General features: G+C 38.3%; 1 protein-coding gene across 1 annotated transcript in view; it reads left to right on the top strand.

Moving 5' to 3' along the window:
* Positions 1-21,835, top strand: part of LOC118889001 (dystrophin) — a 1,535,792-nt gene that overhangs the window by 1,504,964 nt on the left and 8,993 nt on the right. The window contains exons 58-60 of the mRNA XM_036840547.1: positions 3,518-3,578; positions 5,833-5,857; positions 21,509-21,605. Of these exons, the coding sequence (XP_036696442.1) occupies positions 3,518-3,578; positions 5,833-5,857; positions 21,509-21,605 (183 nt within the window). The remainder of the gene's footprint in view (positions 1-3,517; positions 3,579-5,832; positions 5,858-21,508; positions 21,606-21,835) is intronic.

Genomic DNA, 21,835 nt, shown 5'->3' with positions numbered 1-21,835 from the left:
AGTGCTCTTTTGACACAGTTTAAATGATATTAGCATTCTTCTTCATTTTCTGGTTAGGCCCGTGTGTCGATTAAAACATGGCTTAACACCGGGGTGCGTCACTTGGCCCATTCTGTTCATCATGCATTAGAATGTGGTTGAAATAAGAATTTCCCTTAAACACTGGAGCCTGTGTTTGAGATTTTCAAAAATACCTTGGGCACAATATTGAATCCTGTCACCTCGAGGGAGGAAAAGCATTTGAAGGGAGAACTGCTACCCTTTCTTGCTCTTAATAACATACTGCATCTGTAACGCAAGGGGAAATTCAGAGGTTGGTTTTGGAATAAATAAACTCGTACATAGTTTGCTATTTAAATTCAGTAGAGAATACCCCACGGTGCTGTTGCCATATGATAGTGGATGATTTTTACACTCGAGAATCTGAATCACAAAGCTGCATTGGAATTACATATAGCGGTTATAGAAACATCTGTGTAAGAAAATACCAAAGGACAGCATAGCGTCATAAAAACTATTTGCCAGTAAATCTGCTTTTGATGGGCTACTAAAAATGGCCACATCAGGCATAAGAGACGTGTGCGTGTCTATCGCGTAGGCTAGCTTTGTGAAGGATGACAAGCTTCCACTGGTACACTGAGATAAGAAACAGCTGTTGTTGGCATTGGCATTTCTGCAAGAAATGAAATGATAATTCTGGGACACACTTATGAGAGTTACCATATATTGGATCAACTTTTGAATATATGCAAGACCAGAATCACCTGGCAGCCCCAAGCGAAATTGCCCAACAACCGTTTAACAATCTCCTGAGAAGGGGCACTGATTCCAATCGCATAGAACCATCGTCCGATTGTGTGTCGTTTCTAAAGCAAGTAGCTCCAGTGTGTGTCTGTGGTAGTGATGGAGCAGGGGAGGATTGGGGGAAGGCTGTGGTTATTTTTCTTTTTTTATTGCTTCAAGGACATTTTTTAGTGTAAAATTTCAGACCTTCAAATGATGACTGCAAAGCAGTTGCTTAGGTGCATTTATAAACTGTGAATCAAAGGGGGAAAAACATCTTTCAGCACAAAAATTTCACTGAATCTCACCATCGGATCTGTTTAATAGCTACACATAAAGGCAGAAGGCTTTTATTTTAGAAAGTAAAAAATTAACAATTTTCATATACAATTTATACACTCTATAAAAATTAACAAGAACTCCAGTTACAAAAGCTTAAAATTTCATATGGATCTGGAACTTATTTTTTGGAATTTTTAAAATTAAATCCATTCAGCTCTTTAGTTCAAGCATATTCTGACTACTTCTCTGGCATTTTGGGGGGAATTTTTTTTTTTCCTTTTAATGTTTAGCAATGCAAAGTCAACTATAGATACCTACAGGTCTGGCCATGAGCTCAGCGTGGCATCGTCACTTTTCTTCTATTCCTTGCTAGATTTTCTGCTTGAAGGTTGTTTCACTCAGCCGGAGCCCCCACCCCCCACCCTCCCGGGCCAACCCGGCAGCCAGTAGACCAGTTCTCTCTGAGAGACGCCTAGGAGTAATATAGGAAATGCAAACAGACTCTTCTGCTACCAGAGGACGTACTCAGCATCCTCCAAATCAGAAAGGCTTTCTGGACCATTAGAATGATAAAGAACTGGAGAAGGATAATGAGAGAAATGGTGGGGCTCAGCCCATAGTGACCTTTAAGAAAAGGATAAGCATTCTTTCTCAGTTTAGACATTCATAGACTTGGCAATACAGCCAATGAGAGCTGGACCAAGTGCTCTCTGGAGTTCTCTTCTTCCTTCTGTGATGCCATGATTTTAGGAAGAGGGCACGCTGAGCAACCAGGAGCTATGATTTCTGGCTCTCCACCATGTTTCATGCTACAGAGGGCTTGGGTTTTTAGGTTTCCATAACATCAGACTCTGCCAGGCAGTTCAGAGAGTTCAGCCTAAGTCCCCAAATCAGCTCTTATTACTCTGTGAACTAATCTGGTCTAGAGAGCTGTGTCCTAGAGAAGAAAAACAGCCAAGAGGAGAGTTGGGCAGAGAATGACAAAGGCAAAGGAGACAGAATAGAAAAAGAAGGACAGAGAGAGTTTGAAGGCAAGGGACTACTTCGAAACTGCAGATAAATGTCTTTTTTCTCCATATTAAAAATCCATCTGCCAAAATGAAAAGGTGCAATTAGGTAGCTAAATACAAATTCATGTCCTATATCTTTTAAATGACATATCGCCAAGGTACAAAGCAGCATGTCTGGTTGAAGGTTGGGTGATTCGATCCCTCTGTTACTCTATATAAAACAAAGAATCTATAGTTTCATTACCCTTGAATTGTCTGGCAGTGGGCAGAGTTTTATTAGAAGCTTTTCCTTCATATTATGCAGTGCAGTCAAGGGTATATTAGCTTTGATGTTTTCTTACATCTCAATACACTGTGGAGTGGATTTACTGTGAAACTAATTTAGAAGGGAGCTTTTCATAGGAGGAAACAGTGGTCAACATCAGCTGTGTTTCAAATTATAAGCAGGATGAAAATTCACGAAAGAAGGGACCTACACATAAAATTGCTAGCTGTTAATAAGAATGCTTCTTATATTTATATTCTTGATGCTATTCTATGTCTCAAAAACTCCAGTTTCTTAAAACTCTGTTCAGGGGGAAGATTTTATTGTTAAGGAAATGGTATAGTGTCCACTAACATGATTATTTTGTCTTAAAGAAACAAAAAATGCCATCGTATTAAACCGTATATAAAAAGTATTTCAACTCTGGGAAAGGAAAAAACCCCTACAGCTTAAGCATTTAAAACACAGTTTAAAGATGACTGATTTGACTGATACACAATAAAGTCGTTATAAAACAAATTCCCAGTGTGGGAAATTTAATTTCACCTATAGGATTCATCACTCATCACCAAAGTTTTATTACACTCTGGTATCGGGTGCCATTCTCTCACTTTTGGTTATCTTTTCTAATAAGATCATGCTGGTCAGCTGACATTTTTGAGGCACCAATTAAACATGTAATCGGTAAATGAAATTGGATTCTGTTTAAACCAAATAAAGAGAAAAACAAGCATATCAGAGTGATAAGTGGAGTACTTTAGCTTCAACAACTTAGAATGTAAATATATCACAGAGGGATGTTTCAGCTGCTAAACTAATAAAACCCAGTCAATCAAATAGTAAAAGATATTGAGAAACACCAACAGGAAGTATTATAAGAAAAGCACCCAATGGAGACACATAAGAGAAAACCCATCAGTTTACTCTTTCAGTTTCTTACCTGCTCTATAGGTTTAGCAGTGGAATTTTTTTTTTCTTTGCATTTATCTTTGTGCCTGAATGAGTTCAGTTTTACTTAGATTAGGATTAGAACAGCAGGTTAATCCGTCCTGTCTTCATGGGCAACTGAACAAACAGACCAATATCAGTGTAAAATTGTAATTCTGGAGATTAATGTTGTCTTTCTTGTTTGCGTGAACTTGACCTCTTGCCTTTTTCCCCCCCCCTCCTTTTTCAGCTTCTGTCCAGGGTCCCTGGGAGAGAGCCATCTCACCAAACAAAGTGCCCTACTATATCAAGTAAGTTGAAAGCATCATGTTCTTAAAAAAGCATTTATTGTGGCTAATATGTATATTCACAGATGAATTTATTTTTAAAACTCGACGTTAGCCTGGCCTACAATACCTAGTTCTTTCTTCCCCGAGGAAGCTGGGATAGGTAACTCATGCTAAGATTACCACTGAAAACCTGCTGATGCTACAGGGAGTCGCCTTTAGGAAAAATCCATTCAAGGCAGCATATACGCTGTGTTTTGTGATTGGAGGTGGTGTGGATTTTTCATAATAGAACGAAAAGCTGCTGATAATATTTATTATGGATAGTGGCAATGACTATTTACAAGAACAATTTTATTTATTTAGGAGTTTTCCCACACTTCTTCTTTAGACAAAGATGGAAGATGTCTGCAGCTATCTGTACCCAAACCGTTTTAGGTGAATAAATACTTGATGTACCCAAAAGGCAGTCAGTAGCAGTTCTGGATTTGTGGAGCTGACGTGTGCATTCTTGATACGTAGCACTCAGCATTTTTCACATAGCAACAACAGAAATGATACTGTTTCCAGGGATTATTTGTGTCAGTCAAAGGAATATAGTTCTTAGAAGCACCTTCTGCAAGATGCTGCATGAAATACAAATTATGATACATTGGGTCGCCATGGAAGAAAGAGGAGAGAGGATGTTGAGTTACTATGATACCTTAACAGTTTCTCATCAGTTGTATAATTGAGTCCAGCTTAAATTTAAGTTTCTATCGTCCACCTCAACAATTGAAATTAATTGGATTCATGAAATAGTCTTCAGTACCAACTTAAGTCTTTGAACTTGCTTCTGCCATAGTCTAAAAATGTTAAATGTTTTTCCATTTATCAAGTCTGTTTTTATTCTTCCACTGCCCATCAATTCTTCGTAATTCAGTTCTAAAGCAATAACAGCATTCCTAGATCTTCATTACTACAGTTCTCAAGAAATTTGATTTTATGCCTCAGTTTTGTTAACTCAGAAGAATGGGGGTGAGGGAACTTTTTTGGCTCTTCAAGGAGAGATACATCCTTTAGGAAAATGTGTCTTATTAAATTATACAGACAAGGTATCTCTTAACTTTAAAAATTCTCCTTCAATGTTTTGATCCTGCTTTTTAGTTTTCTTATTTTTAATTTTATCTTATTATTTTTGTTGTATATAGTTATTTAGTCACTCTAAAGTACGTGTTTTAATACCTATTTAAAATCACCCATTTTCTTAAATAATATATTGATTTGGACATGCACTATGTTGCTTTACATCCACTATATATTTCGTGGAACCATTTTGTTCAAATTCTTCCCAGTCATCTTCTATATCAGTGTCTTCGTCATTACAAATTTCCATTTCTGACTAAGATGTTTGAGACCTGCTACTTTTTCAACCCATTTATAAAACTCTCACTTTATCCAATTCCTTTATGAGCTAAAAGAATGACTCCTTTTGTAGCCAAGATTTTAGGATCACCTGAGAATCCAAGACATCTTTAAGCCATCATTCTCCAAATTATTACCTGTTTAGGGCTCATTAAGTGTCTCACACGGGATTCCTAGAGTGCCCCCCTAGTCCCACTGTCCTTTCCCTAAATATGTACCTTCTCCCTGATGTTACACCTACTACAAAAGATCCCAGTACAGTTCTGTGAAGCAGTGAAAATGAATTCGGTCCAAAAAATAAAAAGAAGACAAATTCCAGAAAAGCTGTAATTCCTCCCTGTATACTAGTTTCTTACTGCTCCTTGATGGGATCAGAGAACAGATACTCTCTATTTGTCCTCCTATTTGTCCAGTGCTCTTTCACCAACTTGAAGATCATGGTGGCAGTTTTGGTAGGGGCACAGATCTGGGAATAAGAAACCTTGACTTCGGGGGCTCTGTGATTAGTTGATTGTATGGCCTTGGGCAAATCACTTAAGCTGTACAAACCTTGGTTTCTTATTTATAAAATAAGGAGTTGGACTAGATGATATCTAAGTTCCTTTGTAGCTGTAGGAATCAATGAGCGTGGCTCATTCCATGGTCTTGTCCAAATTCAAAAACTTTAAGACCTCAGCTTTCTTTTTCAAGAAGTTTATCTTTATTTTAAAAATTCTTTATTTTCATTATTAACACAATATAAATTCTCAGTTTAAAAATAAAACATAGGAATTCTATTTTTCCACTGTGAATTAGCTTCAGATATGCCCTCTCAACCCACTCCAGTTTCTCCAGATACCCGTTTAAAGAGCTTAAATCTTGGTGTTTAATTTAGGACTATTATTCTTCCTAGTTTAATGGTAAGAAACAGAGAACAGTAGACAGGAAAATTAGTAGAAAGGTGAGTATGGAGACCTTAAAAGCCTCTGAAGTGATCAGTTCCTTGGAATGAGGGATTACCTAATTTCTCAAAGATGTCCCTGAAACTTTACGGAGATCAATTCTCTGTACGATTATAATCTACTTGAAATTAGAGATTGTACAGTTTCTCAAATATACCCCTAAAATGTTAAGCCATAATATAGGGAGAACGCATGTTCAAGAAATTTACATTTTCAGTAAACAGATTATTAATGTCCTTTGTGATTTATTATTACACATTACTGTTGTCTAAAATACTCTGTTCACAGTAAATGACTTTGATGTACAAGGTCCAGTGGACTTCATGCACTTGCAGATGCCATCCGTAATTTGAGATGCCTTATTGGTCCACAAATAACAATAATAGTAAGTTGATAATGACGTTATTTCAACCAGTCCCCATTCGTCCTCTTTCTTATTTGTCCTGACTTCCATTCAAGAGTTTTTAACCACACATTTCCAGCTGCAAAGGCAAGTGTTTTCTCTGGATATTTTTTAATGCTTTATAATGTTTCCTTTTTAATGCTGAGATAAACTGATCATCTAAATAACAAGAGGTTTCTACACTAATAGCACAGTTCCAGTTAGTTGTTGAGTCGTGCATTCACCCTTGAGGTTTTAAGTCATTAACAACGTCTTCTGCTCTAGATTGCAAATCGGATAGTGTTTATGCCTGCATCGTGACACCAGCTTTTCATATGATGCTAAGAAACTTCAAACTACATGTTTGTCTAGTTTATTAGTCCATAGCATACATCATTGTTACAGTCTTCATATTCCCTCTCCCTTGGGGCTTTCCTACCACTGCCAGCATCTCTTTCAGGTTATTTGATTACAGCTTTCATTGCCACTGAAAAAATAATCACCAACAATGTTCAACCTGTTACAACTGCCTTTTCCATTCTCTGCCATTTTGTAGTCTTTTGGCCTACTGTCAAACTCATGAAATTTTCAGTATTATAGCCTTTAACCAGCTGCTGCATTCTGTTAGAATTTCTTTCACCTTTTTATGTTGCATACTCCCATATGGGTAAACCAAGCGGAGCCAAGAGCTGGGACTCTCTTGCTTTCTTAATGAGTTAGAAAATTATTCTTCTGTGTTCTGGACTGTCAAAAGAATTTAGGAATCCCAAACTTGCATGCAGTATGGTTTTTGCATAGATGACATAATAAGAGCATAAGAAATAGCACCCTGGGTCAGACCAACAGGGCAGCTAGCCCAGAACTCTGTCCCAGATGTAGACACCAATGGCTGTGTTGTCAGTCAACCTAGTAATTTTCATTTCAAAAAAATTAGGATGCATCATGACCATTTCTTAGTAATGCACTGTTAAATCAATTGGCATTGAGTATATCCAATGGTTTCTTAAACTTTCCCCATTCTCCACTTCAGTCTTGTTTTAGCAATAATAAGTTCTATAAACTTACTGATTTCTCTATAAACAAAGATATATTTCAGTTTCTCTTTAATCTACATCCTTTAACCTCAAGGGACAGCCCCAATTAAGTGCTATGAAATTCACTGAATACAATTATATTTACCCAGAGTCGACTTTAATCTCACATCCCCTCACTAACTCCTTTTCATTTTCATCTTCCCAGTCTGAGAAATTCTAATCCGTTTTAGGTTTTTAGTTTGTCCTTGAATGAAAGGTAAGCATTCCCCTTGATCATCTTAGTTGTTTTTCCCTGGATCTTTTCCAGCTCTGTTGTATCTTCCTTGGGATGTCGTGACTGGAATGGCCCAAATATTGGTTATTAAATTTGTTAGCATCGTCTCTAGTCTCCACTCAGTCATGAAGAAAGTAAATGCTATTCACTGTCTCCCATTGGTGCAGAAATGGAGAAACTAATTGAGGTCATAACCTGTTCTACATATATTAGTTCTAGCTGAAGGTTGGTTTGTGGCTACTTTTCTGTAATACCAGATCAAGTGTTTGACCTTATATTTCTGCCAGCTGACTCTTAGGAAGGATTTGATTTTCAGGCAAGCTGGTCCTTTCCTCCTTCAAAGACGCTGCAGTTGCTAAATATTAGGAGGCATTCACTAATGAAACTTGGGAGTAAACCTGCTGACTCAATCACCAGCAATGCATTTCTTCAGGTTGCCTTTCTAAATATTTCTGAAGTACTTCACAAAAGAGTGAAAAATGGGGTTCTGGGGAACATGCTAACTCTTCAGCTCTTTTTTACATGCAATGCTCAAGAAACAACTCATGTCTAAAGAAGTGTCTGTCTTTTCCTGCTGGTTATTTTGATTGTTGTACACATTGCTGTAGCTGTCTAGTGACCTTGACCTACCCTTCTCTCCACTCTCAATCCCAGGCATGTTTCTACAGCCACCTGTTATATCTGATTTGCTCGCAACTTTCTGGTAGTTTCTGCTTAGCAAAATGAGGTATATAATAAAACCTCCCTGGCTGAAGCTGACTGTCGCTTCAGTCGACATTTCTTATTACTATTTCTGTGTCTGCTGCCAAATTTGCTGGTTGGAATTCTGACTCTCCCATATTCTTATGACTACCATCCCTCTGGCTCTACTGGTACAAGTATTTGACTCTCTGCATGAAATTATGGCTATCCACCTACACTTACCTTTTGGTGTTTGTGTCTTCTTGTATCCTGTTGGTCTAGTCACGGTTAAAGTGATGAATCTTGCTCTGAGTTTGAGTACCCTTGCTCTCTAGCTCCAGTAGCATCTGAGTTTTTTGTTTCTTTGTTTGCTTTTGGCTGCATTGGGTCTTTGTTGCTGTGTGTGGGCTTTCTCTAGTTGGGGTGAACGGGGGCTTCTCATTGCGGTGGCTTCTCTTGTTGCGGAGCATGGGCTCTAGGTGCTCGGGCTTCAGTAGTTGTGGCACGTGGGCTCAGTAGTTGTGGCGCACGGGCTTAGTTGCTCCGTGGCATATGGGGTCTTCCTGGACCAGGGCTCGAACCCGTGTCCCCTGCCTTGGCAGGCAGATGCGCCACCAGGCAAGTCCCAGCATCTGAGTTTTGACACCACCTCCTTCCATACCATATTGCCTCTATTTCTATTTTCTGGACAGTTCTTCAGATTCCAAATCCCTCCCATATTTAAAGCATATCTTGCCCTCATTCTTGCTCCAGCTCCCTGTTATTTGTGCCAGGAGTTGTTCTGATTCAAGTTTTAGATTAGTTTATTTGTTCCTCTGAATTATTGACTACTATTTCTGTACCTATATTTATATAGAGAGGAAGCAGTAGTTAGCTATGTCTCAGCTTTAACGGCAAATCAATGTGCTAAATATCTGTGTTGCCTAGTTTGCAGTGGAAACATCTTCTGAGAATGAGGTGGGCTCTTTTTTTTTTTTTTTATAAATTTATTTATTTATTTTTGGCTGTGTTGGGTCTTCGTTTCTGTGCGAGGGCTTTCTCCAGTTGCGGCAAGCGGGGGCCACTCTTCATTGCAGTGCGCGGGCCTTTCACTGTCGTGGCCTCTCTTGTTGCGGGGCACAGGCTCCAGACGCGCAGGCTCAGCAGCTGTGGCTCACGGGCCCAGCTGCTCCGCGGCATGTGGGATCTTCCCAGACCAGGGCTCGAACCCGTGTCCCCTGCATTGGCAGGCAGACTCTCAACCACTGCGCCACCAGGGAAGCCCGAGGTGGGCTCTTATTATAAAGAACACCGGATTATGATATCCAGCTCAGAAAACACTCCCCCATGTCTCATTCCTGATACCTCACTGTTCTAGGAATGATTCTAGTCTTCTGACATTCAGTTGAACATTGGTTGAGATTGGCAGAGGTTTTCTTAGTTTTTCTCAGAATATAATTTTGTGCTGTTTCTGGTAAGATCCTTCACATGTATATTTTCCTTAAAAATATACCTTTTAAATGGACTTAAGGACACGGGGAGGGGGAAGGGTAGGCGGGGACGAAGTGAGAGAGTGGCATGGACATATATACACTACCAAATGTAAAATAGATAGCTAGTGGGAAGCAGCCGCATAGCACAGGGAGATCAGCTGGTGCTTTGTGACCACCTAGAGGGTTGGGATAGGGAGGGTGGGAGGGAGGCACAAAAGGGAGGGGATATGGGGATATATGTATATATATAGCTGATTCACTTTGTTATAAAGCAGAAACTAACACACCATTGTAAAGCAATTATACTCCAATAAAGATGTTAAAAAAAAATTAGCGTTCACTAGGGGAGCCTGGACTGTGGGTTTTACGTTATCATTTCACATCCATAATCCCAGATACTTCTGTAAAAAAATAAAAATAAAAATAAAAATATACCTTTTAGCAGCTGATAAGACCACATGAAATAGCAGAAGTAGTAAATTGACCAAGCAACAGAAGACTTGAAGTCTGGTTCCAACTTTGCTGTTAACTAGCTATTTGACCAAAGATGAATCACTTATATTCTCTGAGCCTCAGTTTCTCCATCTGTCATCCAAGGGGGCTGAATCACATGAGATCACAGGTTATTTCCAGTCCCGACATTCCCTGATTTTATGAATGTTGACTTTGAAACAGAAATTATTGATAACAGTTTTCCAGAGGAATGAAAACGAATCTTCATATCGCCCTTGAGGATTCTTATTGCATCATCAATCTTATCAAGATGGGAAGGACAAATAATATTAAACTTTTTGCTTAACTGTTTAGCACCGTTGATAATAGGAAGCGGATGTAATAGAGAATCAGCTGTCTAATTTCAGCTGTCAGTCTTTGAGGATACTGGTGAGTATCTCTGGGTAATTAAATTTGTGAAATCGCTGCCAGAAGCCTGGTGCTCTGACTTTTCAAAAGGCTTTGTACACAAAGATAACCCAGAGGTCAGTCTTCTCTGCTGTGCTTTCTCTTCCACAGTTTGATGGTTCCAAAGGTCACATTAGCTGAGTCTCATTAAGCTCTGGAACCACAATGAAGGAATGGTCAGTAACGCATAATTGATGATATAATCATGAAAACAACTCAGTTTAAGATATTAACTGAAAGAGAGTGAAGGAGAGGCCATAGTGTTATACGGGGTGCTGATTCTGGCCTTCGGTTTTGTAGACCTTGTTGGTAGACATGGATGTTGGTATCTTCTGTGTCTCATAAAGTTCACAAAAAAATCTCACAGCCTTCTTTATAGTTTCATAAGCTGGTGCATATAACCTTGACTGAAATAATGGACTTCATGAGGATAGCTGCTGTATCTCTTTTTCTAGCATAGTACTTCACAGATAGCATGTGCTCAGTAGATATTTGAATGAATGAATGAACACCTACTAGCAATTCCACATGCTTTACAGTTTCCTGACTCCTTTTACTTTCAAAAAATCTTCAGGTGTTTGTGTGTCCATTTAGATCTACCACCCAAGTGTGTCTCTTATATCCTGTAGATATCAACTTTAATATTAGAAAGTATGCTTAGTCTTTTACAGAGTTTCTCATGTCTCCTATACTTGGTGCCTAGGAGACCATCCTTAGCCTGAGTGTCTGACTGTTACATACCACATCCTGAGGTCTAGATTCTGTTCTGTCTTTATCTAACAATATGATTTGGAGTATAACTCAGCCCACCTGGGACTGAGTTTTCCCACCAACAGTAAGGAAGTAGAACTAGATAATGCCTGAGATCATTCTGAGCTCTGGCTTTCTTTGTTTCAGTAGAACTGGGGTCTTTTTGTTTTTCCTAAATGCCACTCATGATACTTCTTCTGACTTTGCAGTGGTCAGTAGAGCTTTAAATTGATCAACCACTGTGTTTCACCAAGCATTTATATACAGGATTTACTTTTGGGGCTGGGACATAGTAGCCACTGAGTCTTAAGAGAATGATATTGATAAGTTTTTATTTTAAAGAAAAATTTTTATAACATTCTCTGTTATATGTAATGCTTAAAGGTGGCAGCATATGTACATATACACATATATGCTGCAGCTAAACTATAATGTTGTGTACATGCCAAAAATTCCGATATATTATGCATGTATAGTATTCCCTCTGCCTCATTCGTGGCACTTTTTGGAATGTGATAGTGTTCATAAAATATAGTTAGGTCTGCTTCCCCAAAAAAGAGGAGTAAGTTATTTCAGCTATTGCTTCATTTTCTTTTTCTAACTTTGTTAAGCATTGTACATTCTTCTATAGTCATGTGGTAGAAAAGAACATGGGCTGTGGCCTTAGATAAACCTTCATTGGAAACCCAGCTTTATCATATTGTGACTCTGTGAATACTTAACGTCACACCCATTCTACTTTCTGGCATACAGGGAATATGAATTAACTTTACTTCTCTGAAATTGAACTGAAGCCTAATTGACGTCTAATAAATACCGAGTGTTGGGTCTTTAAGAAAACACTCTTACAGATATATCCAGTATTAGCTACATGTTTAGAATATTTTCTAGAACACAAATATGTCCTTGATCAAATTAGTTTATTTTCATTCTAGGAGTTCCCATATAATTTGGGGTATCTGTAAATTCCCAAACATTCCTGAGCCTCTCCTAGGCTCCTCTAATTGCTTCTTATCCTGCCCCCCTGGGAAGCAGCATCCTGTTGCCTTCACAAAGGTCAGCAGCAACCCAGACAGCATTTGAAAATAACTTAATAACCCTGAACTGCCTCACCCCTTTGGATAATTTCCTTAGAGCATTAGTCCTTTGAACATTGACCTGGTTGCAGAAAATGTCCCTTTCTCAGCGGGAAAACTCCAAATCCCGTTCAGTCTCCCCCCCCCCCTCATTTCAGAGGATAGGGTGGGGGAGGGTAGAGGGTAGGGAGAAGGAATTAGATGCTTCTTTCTGGAAGATTGTTAGCGCACACACACACATATAATTTCTTTTAAACAATAAACTGAGTGCGTTGTATAAATCAGTGCCGTCACATTGCAAAATTTTTAAATCCTTGCACAAGATAGAAAAAGAAAAACAAACCCATCTCTGCTTTCAGCAGTCTGTAAAGCTCCTAAGAACAGGTCCTATATAAGGCTTAGCCCACTGTCAACATTCAGCAAATGATCACGTCTTCTTTGATATCATTAACTCCCAGGTGGATGAAACAGAGAAGCTTCCCTGCTCCCCCTGAAACTTTCAGTTGCTTTTTCTGTTTTCCTTTCTCAGCTTATCCACATCCATCTTGGTCCCCAAAGCTATTGCAAGGCAGATAGTGCAAAGAGTAATTTTTAACTTGCTTCTTTGTTGTTTTAGAAGGAACTTTTTGTTGTGGTTTTGTTTCCTTTTGGTTTGGTCACTTCTTCTCGGTCTTGTGCTTTATACCAAGGGAGTATCTCGTAGTTACGGTCCGTATAACCTCCTAGACAGGATGAAAAGCAAAGTTTAATGTGTGCCTACTAAGTGCTAAGTGATAAGACTAGCTGTATCTTCCCATTTATCAGGATTAGCACCACCAGTTAGTATCTAATAAAGAAGAAAAAGCTGAGGCCCAGAGAGACTGGTGGCTTTCCCAAGTCACAGTAATAGTGACCCGCTCTGTGCCTTTTCCCACCAGCCCTGTGACCTCAGTTGGCTTTGGCTCACCTCACGCCCACCCTAGGACCTCCACAATCACTACCCTTACCCCCTACACGCACACTCTAGTGGGTCAAAGTTGCTTGGAGCTCCCCACCTGGGAGGGAGTTAGTTGCCTACCCCCGGAGCGCAGGGGCCAGCTTAGACAGGGTTCTCGAGGATGCAAGTAGGGACGCATTTGGTAGTGGAGATACTGAGAGTTGGGAGAACAAAAATTAATAAATGGGTAGAGAATTGAGATTTCAAATAATAATAACAGTAATACTTTTTACCTGTTGCTCCCAACTCTTTCAACTTCCTAGTATTGTTGGTTGAAAACTGGCTCTTAGTGTAACCAAGTGTGGCCAGTCCTCAGCTGTGGGACTGCTGTCTTGGGAGTCACCAACACTATCCTCTTGGTCCTTCCCCACATTGCTGGTGTTTCTTCCCTCGGCTTACCTACCCAGTCAACTTCTGCCACTGTGCTCTTGCCGAGACCTAAGTCTCTCTTTACTGCTTTTGGCAATAAAGGGCAACAGAAAATAAAATGAAACAAAAAGCTGGCCAGCCCTGATGTAGGCACTTGCCTGCCTCTGTGGAAGCTGAGAAAGCAGAGGATTTCTGAGTCACATCCTGCCACTTCCCATCAGGGCTTCGCTAAGGTGAGAGTTTGGCAAGACCAGTAACCTAATAGATGCCGCAGCATGTGTTTCTCCTCATACTCCCGATTCCAAGCCTTTTTGAAGGGTAAGACGTGGTCAACTCAGGTGGACTAGGGCAGCTCTTCAGCAGCCTTTGCGACACTAGAGCTTTTCCTTGAATTTGATACTGTCCCCTCCTTCAGGTAACAAATAAAGTTTCATCTTTTCCATAAATCTCAGGCCTATGGTTCTAGCCTTACGAGGCAAACGCATATGGCCTATGGCCATAAGTCATGACTTCCCTAGACATTGAGCATTGGGTAACCCCATGTATTACGTGTAGAAAAATCTCATCTTACTGTAGAATGATCTCTCTCTTTTTTTATTATTGTAACTATGTGGTGGCAAAGAAGAATTTCTTACACTTTCTCTCGTAATGACTTAAAGTCACCAAACCACTTTGGGCAATTAATATGTTTTTGAGGATAAAGAATAACTTGTATTTCCTGAAGATTAAGAAAAATGTCTATCTGAATGTATAGAGTTACCCTGAATTAATCTATGAATCTAAGTGCTTTATCAAATAAAAGGCCAGATTGATTATTTTTCCTCACTCTTACTTTTATATCAGTGCTACAAACTTTTCTGCCAAAAAAACCATCAAATAGAGAAGAATGAATGCTTCTTAGATGGAGCAGGAGGGGCCAAGCATAGCTATAGCAAAAGTTCAAGGTATAAGTATCTTTATAGCTAAAATTTGAAGAAAACTTGTGAACATTTTACATACGTGCCTGTATGTGTGTGTGTGTACATACATATATATGTATGTGTGTAAACACACACATACAGAGAGAGAGAGAAGGGGGCAGGGGGAAGGAGAGGGAGAGAGGGAGGTGGAGGAGAAAAGTGTATTAACAGCAGGCCTGTGATTCATTCCCTGGGGGTTGAGGGGAAAGAATGACCTCAACTCAAAAGACCACCTTACAAACACACTAATGACCTCCCAGACCTTCTTGTTAATCTTGTTAATGGCATTTAACTAGCAGAAAGATACCTGAAAGTCCCTATCTATAAAATGTTTTTAGCAGGATATACCTGGTTTGGCTACTTTACTTATTGTAAATAAACCTGGAATTTATGGATTTATGAGTTATGACTGGATGGAAAACAGGGCATAGTCACGTGAGCATTTTCCTATTATTGTCATTAACAGATTATAAAATGGAAACCTTTGGAGACTAAAATGGCTTCCTTTCAATATCACTGTTTATGCATAAATGTTTTGAAAACTTTTCTGTTAATAGAAACCAGAACATATCATAATGTGAAAGAATAGGGATATTTGGGGGTAGTGTATCTGATTATTTCAGGTTCCTCTAGGCAAAGAATGTTTTATGTGCCTGGTGTTTCCCTATAATCCTTTGTATCATTAGTAAAGATCGGAACAAGATAAAATCTATGATTTATGTGAGTCCAGTTCTAAATTCAACCCTTTATACTTATACAGTGTGTATTTGTTTTAATTTAAAAATTCTCTTTGCAGTGAGAAAAAGGAAAGAAAAAGCAGAATGAATGGGTCCATGTGTTTTCCCTTATCATGTTGTCCCCAGTTCTAGGAAATCACAGGTCTAAGAAAAGGTCAGGGTCAAAACTAGTGAGGGATATAACACTTATACATTTCTATATTGAAAATTATATAAATGACATTTAATTTTTTAAAAAGTTACCTTAGAATCATTCTTTCAGATAACAAGGACCTCTGTAACAACCTTGAAGTCCTAAGTCATCTTTGCTGTTTAACTCTTGAAATATTTTTGTTAATTTTCAGATCACTTGTCTCCCCAATTAAGCTGTAAACTCCTTGATGACCTGTGTGCATTATGCATCTTTGCACCATTCTTAGCACTTTATTATCTCAGACATAAGAAATTGAGAATAAATACTTAAAATTTGTTTTGTTTGATTTTGAGGATTAAACACATCCTTGAGAACTTAGCTCTGATCCTAATAGGCATTCTTATAAAGGAACAGATAATAACAGATTAGAGGTGTTCCATATAATGTTTTTATTCTATGTAATCTAACTGGAATTACAGTTGATTACATTATATTTTGGAAACAATTTCAACCATCAGTTCATTCATTTTTCTGTGTTTCAGTTGGTTGAGAGCAGAGAGAAATACTTAATGGGGTTGGATGCCTGGTTGGACTGTCTATAAACTGAAACTCTTCAAAAGTTGCTGTTTTAGAGAAAGCATTTTTAAGTGAATGTATTCCTTTAGCAGCTCCTTTGCCAAAACTGTTGTGAGGATATCTTAGGAAAATGCCTTCGAATTCTATTTCTGTCAAAACACACAGGCTATCTCAGGAGCTAAGGTTGTTTGGTGAGTGCATTATGTCTTGATAGTAAAAGATTTTGAAAGAGGTTGGGATGAGGTAGGTGGTAGAATCTAAGAGAGACATTACGGCAGAGCCATAGTGGCATCCAGTGGGGAAGAAAAGACCTCAAGTATGGAATTCAATTATATTCAACCAGTCCTTGCCATTTGCTGATAAATACTAGATGTCATTTATCAAGCACATAGAAAATAGATTAATTGCATAAACGTCAATGTTGATAGAGTTTTGTTTTGTTTGTGGTTGTTTTGGTAGGGGCGGAAGTCATCGCATGATATCTTTTTAAATAGACTTTATTGTCAAGGAACTTAGAGTTGTTTATCTAACTTGTATTTCATATATGCATCCGCCAAGCCATTTCTTTTTACTGTAAGCACTGCACAGTAGCAAAAGTCATCCTTACTCTGCTCAGCTTCGTTCATCATCAACAAAATTGCCAATTATATTCCAAGTCCTTGAATGCATTGCTTGAGAAGAAGATGTATAAGCTGAAAGGAAGCAGTGTTGAGGTAGAAGTTTGATCTTTCTATACCGGCTGGTAGATTCAAAGCGTACTAATCTTGTTTTGAGTTGTGAACTGGAAAAAATTAATATAGAAGGGTGGAGAAAACATGTTCAAACTACAAAGTCATTTTTCCTGAGAAGTTATCTGACTGTAACTGTAACTATAGCTCAGGGTGTATCAGAAGGCTCAGTTGTGGAACATTTCTTTAAAATTAAAACCTAAAAATCCTGATGTCTAATAGAATGTATAAAAATGGCTGTGTCTGAAGGATCTGGGATAAGCAGAAGAATACTGAATAATATCATCTGGCAATTCGAGCCATACCTTTACAATAGTTGCTGTGGCCCAAAAAACATAGAATTAATTCAATAAAACACTGGGAAAAAATAAACAAAATATTTGAAATTACAAACACTGAATAAAAAGTGGGGGAAAATAATCCCCAGCAAATCAATATTGCTTGGGGAAGCATGAATCCCAGACCAGCAATATTTTTATCCAAATAACGTCTAGTTCTGTAGTGAACAAAAACCTTTATCACCAAGTTTTATAAACAGCAGAGTGAAGAAAAGTGTACTTAGGATTACTGGATATAATTCTCGAAGATTGGTAACTTTATTCAGAGTTTCATGCTCGACTATACCAACTTCTACTGAATTTATTCATAGTACTCTGTCAGTTGAGGATTCCTTTTTGCTTCTCCTTGCCTAAATATATGTATTACAAACTAAAAATAGAGGCATGGTAAATGATTACAAAGATTATTAATAGCGGTGGCTGTAGTGAGTAGATTATTGTTCTTGTATAGATTAATAATACACCTGAGGAACTCTGTGGGAAATTTAATTTGGGATATAAAACACCAAAGTAAGACAGAGATGTAGTAATAAATCGATATGAGATTATATTTAGGCACAAGTGTCTAAAGGTATAAATTCTATAGATGTTATGAAATAGCATGTATGCCCTTACATAATTGCACTGCACTTTGAACTTCATTATTCTGGGAAATAAGGGGAGTGATCCTGAGCACAGTAGTGTCACGTCTGCTTATAAGCCAATCAGAAAATATACAAGCCACTCTTAAGTATATAATATAAACTATAAAGGTATAATTTAATCCCGTTATCTTTAAATTTGAAAACTAATTTAAAATAAACCCTAATTGGGCAATTCTTGATACTTTGAGCACTGCAGTAAATTTATTTTTCCAGTTTCCAAGTTTCACGCATCCTTTACAAAGAAAGACAATCCTTTAAATGCCGTAGTGCCTGGGCCTTCCTCCGACTGTCTTTCTACGATAGTTCAAATCATACAACCATGAGTAACAACAAAAACGAAAAGCATTTTGGCAGACAACACGCTTTGTTTGCTTGTTTCAATGTTCACAATGTAAAGTACACTTACTGCCAAACCTTACTTTCATTTCTATTACAAATTAGCAAAATATATCTGATTTGTAAATAAGAAGGCTCTTGAAGTTAAGCCCTGAATACACTTTTCTGCAACCCCAAAGAGGAAAACTTTTGAAACACAAACACTAATCTTTCTCAGTGTCCCAAGTGAAGTTTCATGGAGGTGTTTTGCTTTTGTTATGTTTTACACTGGTGCCTTGTTATAGTATAGTTTGAGACCAGACTAGATTGGCAGGACATAATTGACTGCTATGCAAATATACTTGGTGGAACATGTGGAAAAGGGGTGAAGAAATAGGAAGGGCCAGAGTGGAAACAGAGAGACCAGCTAGGTGTGTGGAAAGCACTGGTGGTAGATTAGATCTGGAAAATGGTAGCAGTGGAACTCTTGAGAAGTGGTTGGGATATATACTGGAAACAATCAGCAGCTCTTGCTGATGCACTGGAGGTCAGGAGTAAGGGAACGAAGGCAATGCAGATGCCTCCTGGGCTTTTGGCTGGAACAGGTACCTGAAGATCAACAAGTTTGGTAGGGAAAACAAGAGATCTGTCTTAGACACCACTGGCAGCACCAAGGGGAGACTTGGAGAACTTTTGGTCTCAGTAATGCCCACCGGCCACTCTTTACCCCCACCAACAACAGGCAAACATATGATCTGAGGAAAAGAATAAGCTTGTCAACTAGATAGCCACTCTTCTATATAGAAATCCTGGAAATGCCTGGGTTTAAACATGTAAAGTTTGAAGCACCTATTGGATACCTAAGCGTGCAGCTGAAAAGTATGAATCTGAAGCTCAAGGAAGAGGTCAGGCCAAGGGCTATAAGTTTTGGAGTCATCAACATACGTATGGTTCTTAGAGTCATGGGATGGGATGTCATACATTGGGATGAGAGAGAAAACCCTAGGACTTCTCAATGTTAAACCTGTTTCTGCTCTGCCCAATGCAGATGTGTTCATTAGTAGATTTGCTAAATTGATTAACTAAACTATATTTACTGGGGGCTACTGTGCCGGATACTGTATTAGACACCAGAAATCTGGTAATGAGCAATACAGGCATAGCCCCTGCTCTCCTGGAACTCCTAGTGGAGGACATAGACATGGAACAAATAGGACTTGGGGCCTAAAATGATCCAGGGAGGCAGGTAGTTGCTATTAACTATTCTAGCATATTTTAAATTGGCAAATTTTTTCCAAGACTTAAAACTGATTATTCAAAATGTTTAATGCTTCTAGTAGAATGGAAACAACCTTCAAAAAGGAATTAAGCCCATGAAAAGATGTTCAACATTTAGTCATTAGAGAAATGTAAATCAAAACCACAATGAGATAGCACTTTGCACTCAATAGGATGGCTATTGTCAAAAAAAACAAAAAACAAAAAAAGGAAAACAAAAAGTGCTCATGATGATGTGGAGAAATTGGAAATTGCTGGTCAGAATGTAAAATGGTGCAGGCACTGTGGAAAACAGTTTAGTAGGTCCACAGAAAGTTAAACGTAGAATTTCCCTGTGAGCCACCAATTGCACTTCTAGGTATATACCCAACAGAATTGAAAACAGCAACTCATACAGATACTTGTATGCTAATGTTCATAGCAGCACCATTCAGAATAGCCCAAAGGTGGGAAACAACCCAAAAGTCCATCAACAGATGACCAGAGAAAAAAATGTGATAATAGATACAATGGAATATTATTCAGCCTTATAAAGGCATGAGATTCTGATACAGCCTATAACATGGATGAACCTTGAAAACATTACGTTAAGTGAAATAAGCCAGACACAAAAGGACAAATATTGTATGATTCCATTCATATAAGGTACATACCATTGTCAAATTCATTGAGATAGAAAATAGATTAGTAGTTGCCTGCTTAGGAAGTGGGTGAAGAGGAAAGGGGAGTTATAGTTTAATGGATACAGGGTTACTGTTTGGAATGATAGAATGATGAAAAGTTCTAGAAATGGATAGCAGTGATGGTTGTACAAAATGGTGAAAGTACTTAATGCTACTGAATTGTCCACTTAAAATGGTTAATATGATAAATTTCATGTTATGTATATTTTACCACAATTTTAAAAATTGCCCCCAAAATAAATGGAGTAATAAATTTGCAAAAGATTCAAATAAAATAGCTAAAATACTTATCTTTGTTTTTATTTTAATTCTATATTAAAGATCTATATAAGACTATAAAAACATATATAAACAAGGTGCAAGAAGTAGAGAGCGTTGTCTTAAGCATCCAAGAATTTTCCCTGTGCTTTTGAAATCGGTTGTGCTATTACTTCCTTGAATTGGTCTGTAACATAAGAGTACAATACTATTGCAGATTAATTGGTGTATTTGTGAACTGTTCTGAAATGCTAAAATGAAAGCATAAAACTACAAAATGCGTTATTATTCATTAAGGAGGCATAGTTTATAAGGGTGTCTCTGATCATTGTTGAAGCATAAGTGGCCAGTTTCACCCATAATTAGCCAATTTAGTATGAAGTTATTTTTTACTTAGTATATTTTGTTTAACCTCAGTTATATTTGTAAAAACAGAAACTGCTATTTATTACTGCTTTCAAAATTTGACACAAATGTTAAAATGTTGTTTAATGCATTTAAGAAATGGTTGGGGACTTCCCTGGTGGTGCAGTGGTTAAGAATCCGCCTGCTGATACAGGGGACACAGGTTCGAGCTCTGGTCCGGGAAGATTTCACATGCCGCAGAGCAACTAAGCCCGTGCGGCACAACTACTGAGCCTGCACTCTAGAGCCCGGGAGCCACAACTACTGAGTGTGCGCTCTAGAGCCCATGAGCCACAACTACTGAAGCTTGCGTGCCTAGAGCCTGTGCTCTGCAACAAGAGAAGCCACTGCAATGAGAAGCCTGCACACTACAATGAATAGTAGCCCCCATTCACCGCAACTAGAGAAAGCCCAAGCACAGCAACAAAGACCCAACACAGCCAAAAATAAATAAATAAATAATTTTTAAAAAAGAAATGGTTAGATTCTCCTTGCCTAAGAAAAACCTCAGGTAGTTATTTAAAGATATGCTCTTGACTGATTCATTCATTCATTCATTCGATAAATATTTATTTACCATAGTATACGTGGTAGATGTAGAGGATAGCTTTGTGTAAGTAATACCCATGCTATCTTCAAAGTATAGCCAGAGAGAAGATAATGGAGTTGAGATACTAAGTGTGAATAAGTACAGTAAGTCCCCTACATACGAACGAGTTCTGTTCCGAGAGCGCGTTCGTAAGTTCAATTTGCTCGTAAGTCCAACAAAGTTAGACTAGGTACCCAACTAACACAATCGGCTATATAGTACTGTACTGTAATAGGTTTATAATACTTTTCACACAAATAATACATAAAAAACAAACAGAAAAAATAAAGAAACCATTTTTAATCTTACATACAGTATCTTGAAAAGTACAGTAGTACAGTACAAGAGCTGGTGCTTCTTAGCAGTACCAGTTACATCA

Source organism: Balaenoptera musculus, chromosome X, assembly GCF_009873245.2.
Source record: "Balaenoptera musculus isolate JJ_BM4_2016_0621 chromosome X, mBalMus1.pri.v3, whole genome shotgun sequence".
Taxonomy (NCBI): domain Eukaryota; kingdom Metazoa; phylum Chordata; class Mammalia; order Artiodactyla; family Balaenopteridae; genus Balaenoptera; species Balaenoptera musculus.
The sequence above is the reverse complement of the archived record's forward strand: the minus strand, read 5'-3'. Positions and strand labels throughout refer to the sequence as shown.